At 35.3% G+C, this 11,322-nt stretch overlaps 1 protein-coding gene across 1 annotated transcript in view; it reads left to right on the top strand.

Moving 5' to 3' along the window:
- The window catches only part of AGL (amylo-alpha-1, 6-glucosidase, 4-alpha-glucanotransferase), a gene marked incomplete at its 5' end in the record, with an annotated part of 32,876 nt that extends 25,394 nt beyond the window's left edge, over positions 1–7,482 (top strand). Inside the window, 7 exons of the mRNA XM_010287448.1 lie at positions 157–292; positions 2,161–2,273; positions 4,065–4,276; positions 4,851–4,948; positions 5,453–5,540; positions 5,630–5,763; positions 7,191–7,482. Of these exons, the coding sequence (XP_010285750.1) occupies positions 157–292; positions 2,161–2,273; positions 4,065–4,276; positions 4,851–4,948; positions 5,453–5,540; positions 5,630–5,763; positions 7,191–7,308 (899 nt within the window). The remainder of the gene's footprint in view (positions 1–156; positions 293–2,160; positions 2,274–4,064; positions 4,277–4,850; positions 4,949–5,452; positions 5,541–5,629; positions 5,764–7,190) is intronic.
- Positions 7,483–11,322: the final 3,840 nt, after the last annotated feature.

An 11,322-nucleotide genomic window follows, 5' to 3' on the forward strand; every position in this document is an offset into this window, starting at 1 on the left:
GAGTTATCTTTAAAGAAAAGTTCACTTAAAGTACAGTTGCCTTCACAGAAACCCACCTCAGATCTCTTGTTGAAGGTTTGGGCTGGGAGGGAGCAGTTGGGTTGTTTTTTTTTTGTTTAAAATACAGACTTCACATGTAATATTCTTGCTTGGCAGGTTTTAATGTAACTGCAGGTGTTGACCATGAAACTGGCTTTGTGTTTGGAGGGAACCGCTTCAATTGTGGCACTTGGATGGATAAAATGGGAGAGAGCGACAGAGCTCGCAACAAAGGAATTCCAGCTACTCCAAGGTGCAAAATCCAGGCTTTTGGGAGCATTTTAAAATTATTTTTTAAACTGAATTTTTGCTGCAGAACTACTATGCCTTCCATGAACACATCTGAGAGGTGCTCTCTCAAACATTCTAAATGTTTCTGCCTACTGAATATTAATGGTCTTTTTTTTTTTTCCTTTGTACTTGTTTGAAGAAAAAAGGTGTGTTCTTACTGGGTGAAGCCCTCGACTCTCTGCAGGGAGCTAAGACCATGCCAGAAGCTGACTTTTGAGTTCAAGTAGTAAAATATAATATAGGAAAAACTGTATGCTTGTAGTACTAGCAGTACTTTGGTATTTAGATTTATTATAGGAGATATCTATTGGAAACTGTTGTTTGAATACTTCGTATTTAGAATTCAAAAATATCTACATCATCTAAGTTTTTAAAGTTGAGATTAAATATAGGCTCTTTGCTATCTGCTAGCAGACTGCTGCAGGCATCCTTGCTTGAGTTTACTACAGCATTAGTTTCAAATCAGTTGTCATCTGTGGGTGAGAACTGAAGGAAAATATTATCTTGCTTTTGATAAGTCAGGCATTTTAATTGGGAACCAGAAGAGGTTGAGGTACCTGCTCTGCTAAATCAAGTGATCCTGGAGAAAAAATTTACATCAAGCAGGCAGTTAAACTCAGTATGATATAATATGAAATTTATGCATATGGTGATTATCTGAATATCACCTGAAAAAGAAGCAAGTCCAAGAAGTGCATTTAGTGCTTATTTTCATGCTTCACTTTTGACTTGAGTGATCTATTATGGCAGAAGTATTACCTAGGTTACCAAAGTGCATGTGGAGTTGAGAACCTCTGTACTGAACACAGTTTTAACATCAGAGGGCTAAGTTGTTTGGGGCTGATCTTCTCTTCATGTTCTAATCACTGGTATAAAATTAGCTTAAATCTGTGCAAATTAGCTGGGTACAAGAATACCACTTCAGTCTATTGTACAGAAAAAAAGTATCCATTAACCAGTTTACAATGAAGTTTGTTCCCTGACTTTTAGCTGATTTAAAAAACCTCACCTCATTTCTCTCCACCCTTTCCTCAGTTGTTTCTTCATCAGATGGAATCCTACTGATCTAAATGAAAGTAAATTGACACAGTCTGCTTATGCTAATGTTCTTTTCTCTTACTCTTGGACCTTCATGAAACTTAGAAGTACCCTGTAAAACTAGGTGTGCCTAAAAGTGGCAGATAACTTTATCTACGCCAAAGCTTAAGATACGCATCTAGGGGAAAAATAGTCTAAACTATGCCTACATAGTGCTGTCAGAACTGAATCACAACACAGGAAGGAAATCAGAGTCATTGGTAGCTTTCTGAAACCATATCTTAATGTACAGCAGCAGCCAAAAAAGCTAATAAAAAATAATACTGGGCATCATCAGTAAAGGTTTTTAGAACAAGAACAAAGGGCATCATTTTGCCTCTTTGTGGAACTTTGCACCTGCAAGATGCAGTTGTATCTTGAGTATTATGTGTAATGCTGATCTCTAGAAAGACATAATAAAGGGTGATACAGAGAAGGGCACCTAGCTGACTTGCAAGAAGAGATTGGGATCTCTAAGGACTCCTCATTTTCAAGAGAATATGGGTGAGAGAGGTATGACTGAAGCTTAGAAAATCACCACAGTAGTGATGATGATGGAGCTGTTATTCACAAAACACTGCAATGCTGTAGAACATTGGGATGCTCATACGGGAGAAGTAGGGGAATAGTAGAAGAATAGGGAAAAATGAAGTGTCTAAATAAGATACTTACAGATTTTTTTTTTTTTAGTTACTGAATTTTAATAGCATCCTTAAAGTAATTCTTGGGCTTTTTTTATCATTATTATTTTAGAGATGGCTCTGCAGTGGAAATTGTTGGCCTTTGCAAGTCGACTGTTCGCTGGTTGCTGGATTTATCTGGGAAAAACGTGTTTCCATTCCATGGAGTCACTGTAAAAAGACATGGTAAAAACAGGCACATCTCGTAATTGTATTACTGGAGTATAAAAATAACTAAAACAATGAAATTATGGCTGTATAACATCAAGGATTATTATCAAACTATTCAAGAAGGTTTAGGGGTAAAAGGGGAAAAACTTGGGAAAGTATCTTGTATGAGTAAAATCTTCTGTTACTACAAAAACTTACTAAGAGTTGATATTGTCTTGTCAATATTTCAAATATTTTATTCCATGTATTAAGGTGTGGATTGCAAAAGCATTTTGGAGCCTAAAAATACCATTTCTCAAAATGGATGTGATACGATTATTATGTATTAGGATGATACACATCATTCATTTCAAGAATGCTTCTTGTACAAGAAGCTTCATTACAAGACACTTTCCTTTTTTTTTTTTTTTTTCTTTTCAATATTCACAACACAGAAAGCTTCTTGTGAATATTTACATAAATATCTTTACATGTCCCTTATGTTTCAGAGGGATACTGCTCTGGTTACAATCTTACTTTACTTTGAGCTTACCCAGCCCAAGTGAATATACATGCCCTGCAAAATATATTTACTGTTCAGTAAAGGATAATTAATTGGAAAACAATTAATTTCATGGTTCTCTTATTCTGTTTTAGAAAATGTGAATGTAAGTGTTTGGATTTTTTTTTTTTCCTGCTGGTCCTAGACAGTACACATTCTGAGGTCATGAACTTACCTGTGACTTCAGGATCTCTTAAAATATATGGCTTTTAGTAAGACAATTCAAAATTCAGTATACAGCAATATTATAATCCATTGATGTAGAAATAATATTTATAGGACTTGTCTTTTGTTCCAGAACCATAAGAAACATTTTTGGATTCAATGTGATTGTGTATACTCCCTACTGTTGTTAACCTCATGTAACTCAGTTTAAATTTTATTCATCTACTGATGAATCTATTTTAAAACCAGCCTTAATTTACGATCTATGCCTTGTTTCTTAAGAGCAGGCTTAGTGTTAGAGTTTCTAGTGTTTTTTGTTCCTCTGGCATTACTGTGTTTCAATTTTCGTAGTATTATCCTTTTTGCTATACTCCAGTTGTAGTTTAATTAAAACAGGTAATATTCCTGTACTCATCTAATGGAAAACTAATGTGCAATTCTTCACTATCTTTGGTTCTCTCATAAAAGCATTGCATATTTAAGATGTATGTGTATCTCAGGAAGATATCCCTAGCACAATTCTGCTGACTAAAACCTGATGTTTTTCTAGTCTCACTTGAAGTTTCGGTGAGCTGTTTCTGTGAACTGTAGAGTTGGCCTAAACGTGGGGAATGACCAGCTGGAGAGAGGTCATCCTAGGTCTGCTCCTGTTGTGTTGTCAGGAATTCAGGAAGAGAAAGCTTTTAAAAGTCCTAATGTTTTGACACTCTTTGGAGTCTTCAAAATAGCAAGAACATGTATAACAAGTACTATAGAAAAGCTGACATGTTACCATGCTGAAATGTCAATTAAAATTTTAAACTTACTCAATTAAATATTTACTGTAGGTTACAGTGCCTCATGGTGTTTGCTCCTAGCTAATTGCAAATTAGAAAATGTGTAAAAAAAGTTCTGTGTTGGGAGTTGATCTGCAATATAATTCAACTTCTAGATAATAACTTTTTGCAATGCAAAGACTTTTTTGCAGTGTCTTTATTGTATTAGGGGTATCTTATATAAAACTTCAATAAGAAAAACAGTAAAAATATATATAAGCATACTTCTGGTGTTACCATTGTCGCTGTTCCCAGAAAATAAAACCTGTATGTAATATCTTATAGGAAAGGAGGAGACTATCACGTATGATGAATGGAACAGAAAAATTCAAGGACACTTTGAAAGGCTGTTCTTTGTCTCTGAGAATCCAGCAGATCCTAATGAGAAACATCCAAATCTTGTCCACAAACGTGGAATTTATAAGGACAGCTATGGAGCTTCAAGTCCGTGGTGTGATTACCAACTGAGGCCAAATTTTACAATAGCAATGGTTGTGGTAAGTGAGGGGGGAGTGGGGGGGAAGCATTTGCACTTAAAATTTTCTTTATTATTTAACTAAGCTTGCATTGTAAGGTTCAGCTGCATGGCATTCTATCACGAACATATGTTGCTTAGAATAACTTCTTGAAAGCTTTTCTTTTCCATGCATTTAATATTGGTCTATCTTGGAGTATGTCCTAAAAATACATCCTTGACAGGACTTACCTAAATGAAACTGCTGTCCAGTGTATATAGGACAATTGGCAGTGTTCACTGTATTCAGAATGTCTTCTAAGGTTAGGTCTGGGAGGCCGCTTTTCCTGTCAAATTAGCCAAAAAGCATGGGTTGTTTGTCTTTATCAGGTTTTTAAAAAGCTTCCGTAATAATACTTGGCAAGTATATTTGAAATAAAACAGAAATTAAAAAAACATTGGATAGCTTCTGTCTGCTTGCTTTTTCTGACTTGTAGGTTCCAGAAGTTGATTCAATAATAAAAAACTTAGACTTTTTGTGGTCTTTAACATGTGTGTACAGTCTTATGTGTGTACATGCACAGAATTTACTCATTAAATCTTTATTATTTTATTAGGCCCCTGAGTTGTTCACACCTGAGAGAGCCTGGAAAGCTCTGCAGATAGCAGAGGAAAAACTGCTTGGTCCATTAGGCATGAAAACCTTAGACCCAGAGTAAGTATAGTAGAGATAAGAATAAGTGTTAATTACAAGACATGATAGTAGGAATTATTTGACACGTGGGGGTAGTATTTCTCTTGTTAAAATCCTCATGTAAACCTATGAAATAAGGCTGCAATAAATACTTCCAGAACAACTATTTTGCTGTTTTAAAAGCTACATGCAATTGATTTTATTTGTGTAGACAATCACCAGGTGTCTTTGGATACTACACAGTAAGCAAGTCAAATTTGCAATCATGAAAGATGTTGGACTTGCACCTTTTATACATACTTATATATGATACGGTGTATACGGCTGCAGTTTGAGTAAAAGCGTAAGGGCAAAATTATGAATTCAAATCATTCCAAGACGTTAACCATCTGCCTAACTTAATTAACATTAAATGTAAGTGCCATGACAAATTTTTTCTCACTTCTGCTTTCCATTTGTATTATTTCCATATGTATCGTTTTTCTTAAGGCTTTGTTTGCATAATTTATTCTTTCTTTCTTGCAGTGATATGGTTTACTGTGGAATATACGATAATGCTCTTGACAATGACAACTATAATGTAGCCAGAGGTTTTAATTATCACCAAGGACCTGTAAGAGCCAGTTTCTTCAATTCTAGAAAAAGTTCTGTCACCTTTTCAAACTGACAGCTATAATAATAATCTTTTCATTCTTTGCTTAGGAATGGCTGTGGCCAATTGGATATTTTCTTCGTGCCAAATTGTACTTCTCAAAGCTGATTGGTCCAGAGATACATGCAAAAACTGTAGTTATGATTAAGAATGTTCTTTCTCGCCATTATGTTCACCTTGAAAGGTAAGACACCAGTAGCACATTCAAAATACTCAATCGAGCTTGTGGTATCCACTATCCAATTGCATGTAAAAGTACAGATCTATAATATAAACAGCATCTCTTTTCTACATATAAATTTCACCACTATGTGTGCTATTGCAGATCTCCAGTCAGGTGTCAAGTACAGCTGAGATCTATAAAAAGCACTAGATTGCAGAATTACTAATACTTACCCATGTAAAGACTGCGTGAAATAAACCTTATGTAAAAATCAGGATCTAATTTCATGCAAAAAATTAATTTAAAAAAAAAAAGTTGGTGAGTTGTTTTTAAAAAAATCAAAGTATTTCAAAACAATGTGCAAAATAAAATAATTAAAGGTCTAGTAGTGACATTAATATTGTGGCAGATAAGCTGATGCAAAATATTGATAGGATTTCTTGTGTTATAAATGAGGAAGATAGTATGACAGTATTTCAGAATCTTAAATGTTCCTTTGCATTTTGAGTTGTCCCTCTTAAAAAAAAACAAACCACCAAACACACGCTATTTTTCCCCGTTTTGTGTCTGTTATATTTTCAATTCTTAAGGATTTGAGACAAACAAAACCAAACAAAACAAAGATCTTGTCCTTGATATCTCTTCCATATAATCTGTTTTGCAGTACATCGAATATGCATTTATTTGTACCCAAAAGAGTAACTCATTAGGACTGGTCATGACAGCAGGGTTTGTCTGACCACAAGAGGAAGAAAAGGGATTTGTTAAGCAACTTTTTGCCTTAAGTAGTGTCTTGTCCCAGTGTCTTTGGGTATTAGTGTTTGGTAGTGTTACCAAATAAGTTGCATTTTGGTAACATTTTTTGTTTTTTCTGCCTTACAACTGAAGTAGTGTACTTTTACTCTGTTTTGATATTTCATTTGTGTACAGAATTAATAATGTAGGCTCAACTTAAGAGTATTTCTGTATTTATGTTAGTTTGTGCAGGGATTTAAATCCTACGGAGGGGAAAAAAAGGCTTATGTAGTCATGCTGACTTCCAGCCTTTATCACTTTTTATCACCATAATCCAATTTCAAGTGTAGTTTGAATACCATTGTTATCTCAAAGATCACTTGTATTCTTCCAACTGCAAAACTACCTGAATGAGAAACAGGAGCAACATGCCACTAGTGTAAGTTCAGATATTATTAGTGGCAGAGAGTTCACGTTGAAGGAGAGGCAACCCCACAAAAAACTACAATTCCCAGCTGCAGGGGGAAAAAAAAAAAAAATTAAACTACATCTCAGTTAGTAAAGAACATACTGTGCCTGTAGGACAACACACCTTTAGTCATGGTTTTCCGTTTCCTACAGAGATAATCTTATAAAAGATTTTAAAATTACATGTTCTTTTAATTTCAATGTATAATGCAACAACAATACTCATTTGTTTTTTCTTCTATCAGATCATCCTGGAAAGGGCTTCCAGAACTGACCAATGAAAATGGACAGTATTGCCCTTTTAGCTGTGAAACTCAGGCCTGGTCGATTGGTGTTATCCTTGAAATCCTTTATGACTTGTAAAAGTTTATTTTGATTGATTTGATGAAACTTCTGTGGTCTTGTTGGGCATAAGTGAACACTTGGCTTATTCTGCAAAGGAAATACCCTGTTCTGCACAATCACTTAAGCTGCATCCTGGCTTTCAAAGATGCTGTATGCCAGCAGCTGCTAGGCCCTATAACTGTGTGGGCCTTGGGTTGTTTTTTGAAAATCAGGCCATGACAATAAAACAAAACTGCAGTGCACACTTGATGCAGAAACTTTTAGTAAGGAGCAATTTTAAGAATATGCACAAACATAATTTTTAGCTTTGGGTTTTTTTAGACTTTTCAAATCAAAATCTTAATGTAACAAAGTGAGGTGGCTCTTTCCTGAGCTAAAAATAAGTAGCACAGCTCTTATGTTTTTTGTGTGTTGTTTTTCTTTTTTCTTTGTCTCTTAGAGTAAATGGATGTTTTGCAAATGCATGCTTAAAGGGGAGTAGACTAACCTATAGCTTTCTGAGTTTAGTATACTTTGTGCTGTAGCACCATACGTTAACGAAGGCATAATATATTGTCTCTGAACTGTACTACGGGGATTTTTTTTTTATGTGTTCAGTTGAACACTCCAGTAAGCAGCCACGGAAATAAAGTTTACGAATACTGTAATAAACCAAACTTTGAAGTTATAGATAAAATTTTCAAAAACTTTAAACTACTTTGAGAGTTAACTCGAGCAATAATGAGGTAATATCCTATGCTAATCCATTTTAAAATTTATTTAAATATTGTGGGCCATGCAGCAAACCTGTTTCTTCATTTAAATCTGGTTTTGACCACGAGGAATCCATAAGAAACATGTGCATGTGGTTACAATGCATAGCCTATAAAGTTAGGGGAGGCCAAAGATACAGAAGTCAATGTGCTTGACTGCTTAATTAAATTAACTTATTGAAGAGGTATGGTCACCTCAGCCCTTTAGTTTTAGTCTTAGGAAAATCCTGACTCTATTGAAGCAGGTGGAAACACTTAACATCAGTGGGAAGAGATATTAGCCTACCACTGGAGAAAATGAGGTTTCAAGGCCTTTTGAAATTACACCAATAAGAATAAGCATGCTACCTCTATGTGTTGTTCTTTGGGAGCAGCATCCAGTGAACATGATGCAAAACACATATGTTCTTTCATATTTGGATGCCTGTGTGCCCTTACTGAGTTCAGTTCAGTGTTCCCAAACTGAAGGGTGGTTGACAGAAGTGCAGTTGGTAATTCTCAACTCTATTCATGTGATTTTTTTTCCATCCTAGTGCAATAAACAGGCAGAGAGTGAGGCTGGCAACACCTCCCACATCACGGCAGACAAACTGATATTGCATTTCTTAATGTTAGACAACATACGCTGAAAAACTATATACAGGATGTAATTATAATGCACTAATAACATGTAGGTCAAGATTTTATTATATGTGTATTTTTAAGTTTCTGTACCCTGTCTAAAGTACAGTGCAAGTGTGCTGTCTTGTTCAGGGAGATGTGTTATAGATAGATACATTTAAGGGCAAGTTAATAGGCTGAAGATCAATGAATTGTAAGAAGTGGCTATATTCACACTGCTTATTTGAAAGGTTAATAAGTATTTGAACGCTTGCCCAAGTGTTCAGTACTTACAAGTTATGATTAGGGAATTGTTCAGTACTTAGAAGTCACACTGTACCTCAACTTTTGAGCTGCTGCAGTACATGGGTTGGGAAATTTTTATTTTCTGACACAATGCATGAGACGTCATTTGATCAAAAATGTTACTGAAATGTCATGCACGGTCTATTTTTTTTAATGTGCAAGAGGCATATGAAGTATTTTTCATAATGTACTGAACTTTCAAAATTTCTTGATATTGAGGTTTATGTCCTACTGTATCACTAGCTTTTTACTGTTTTCCTAGATAATTATTGCTTGTTTATTATTTCCAGGTATGTGTTATAGCTCCTTTGACTTAGAAGGGAGGAACAATATGGCAGAATAAATTGTTCTTACTTCATGGAAACATTTTTAAATTGGAAGCGCAGCTTAAGAGCTATGACTGTTGAAAAAGATTTCCACAAGGTGTCAAATTACATACACTGGGAATAACAGTCTTTCAGTGTTGGGAAAAAAAAAAGTGAGAAATTATCCATCAGAACCTTCCTACATTATTACAGATGACTTTCCATTATTTTGCAAACTGCACTGCTGATAGAGACTGCATATTTGTCATTGCTAGGTGGTTTTTTCATATTAATAGTAAAACTTTAAAGATAAATCACCATTGTGTACACAAATATACATATGTTACGGAATTTCTAAACATGCCCATTTATAATGTTGCTACTGCACTGATTAGTTGAGCATAGTTTTAGTGACAGATAAATGTTTTAAATAGGAAAAAAATATGTATCATACTGGTTGGCTTTGCTGTTAAGTAGCAACACAAGTAAGATTTGAGGTTATAACTGTTGGGGGGTGGTTTATTGATTTTATTTTTGTTAGGGTTGTTGTTTTTTTTTTTTTTTTTAATAACAAAGCTACTCAACACTTTGTCAAGCCGGACAGTTTAAAAATGAAGAGGGAAGAAAGCAGTGTTAAATCTGGCACTTACGTGAGCTGGTATTCATCTAGATAAACTCTCTACCTAAGTCATTATCACCTAAAAATAGCTGACTTATGTTGACTGATCCTGAACTGTATTTTCATGCATTAGTATCATTTGTATTATGTACTCAAAAACTTCTAGTAATGCAAAGATATAATCAGGAAAATAGGTTGTAGAAATAAACTAATATCTTTCAGAAATAAACTAAAGAACTTAGGAAGAACTGTGAATCCATTGTGTTCCAGTTGGTGTGTCTTGATCTATATGGTATTCGGACATCTTTTTTTTTTTTTTTCTTCCAGTTGAAATAATTTTGACTGTTACCAGTGTTTGTACAGTTAATGGCTCTTGATTTATTTAAAGATTATTAACTTGAGAATTCAAGTAAAATAATGTATCATTCTCACACTGCATGTTGTAATGTAAAATGAAAAGATGAGTTTAAAATGTGTCTGTCTAGCACAGCAACAACTGATTTTAGAAAATGTCATTATTCATTTATTTCTGAAATGCACAAAATAAAATTCTTTAATTCAGAGTTAACCTTTTCATGTGGTTGGTTGGAAAAAAGCCAAACACTAGAGATGCTGCTGCTTTGTTCAGTTGCTGGTAATTTTACACACAGGGGAGAGATCATGAACACCTCAGGTCAAATACTAAAAACAAAAAGTGCTAACAACAATAATCAACTCATTTAAAAAAAAAACACATAAACTTGAGTCCTATACACAGATTCTTATGTTAGTGTCAATGTCAGCTGTCACAGCTGGGTTGGAGTGGAACTGGGCTAGAAGAGCTCTGCATGTCCCTTCTCCTATAAATTACTATATAATTTTAAGTCATGGTATTGCAAATTCTATAAGAGAACAGTCCTCAGGTATACTGCTTAACAGCTGCCCAAGTGCTACACAGTCATTTATTAACTTTCTGTGCAAAAGATCTATCAGTGCACAGGAGGGATTTCACTTTCCAGCTGTGCTGTGTAAAAACCAAAGTCTGACAGCTCAGGTGCCTGGGGTAGGAAGAATGTGTTTTGCAACTCCCCTGTTTCATAGCATGCTTTATAAAATCAGGATTTTTCTAATCCTCTATACAAACATTTTCTTTAAGAAAGTAATTTCTCTTGTCCTCTTGTATAATACTTTTAATGAAATATCCTATTTAAAAATTGCCAAGGAGGATGCACCCTCACGGCAGCTAAATGGAGCGATAAATGGATGGAGTGTTAGTGGTGACGGGGCAGGTTTCTGCTGAAAGCGCCTTTTGAGACCGCAGGTAGCGATAAACGCACCTGTAGTGGGGATCCTTGACATCTGCCCGCGTCACCGTAGGTCACCCCCGAGAGGCAGCTGCTCTCAGCGCCTGCGCCAGGCCTTCCCTTTCCCAGGCGATTGCGGGCTGGAGCGCGCGCTTAGCGGACAGCCC

The sequence above is a fragment of the Phaethon lepturus genome, unplaced genomic scaffold (assembly GCF_000687285.1).
Source record: "Phaethon lepturus isolate BGI_N335 unplaced genomic scaffold, ASM68728v1 scaffold36995, whole genome shotgun sequence".
Classification (NCBI taxonomy): Eukaryota; Metazoa; Chordata; class Aves; order Phaethontiformes; family Phaethontidae; genus Phaethon; species Phaethon lepturus.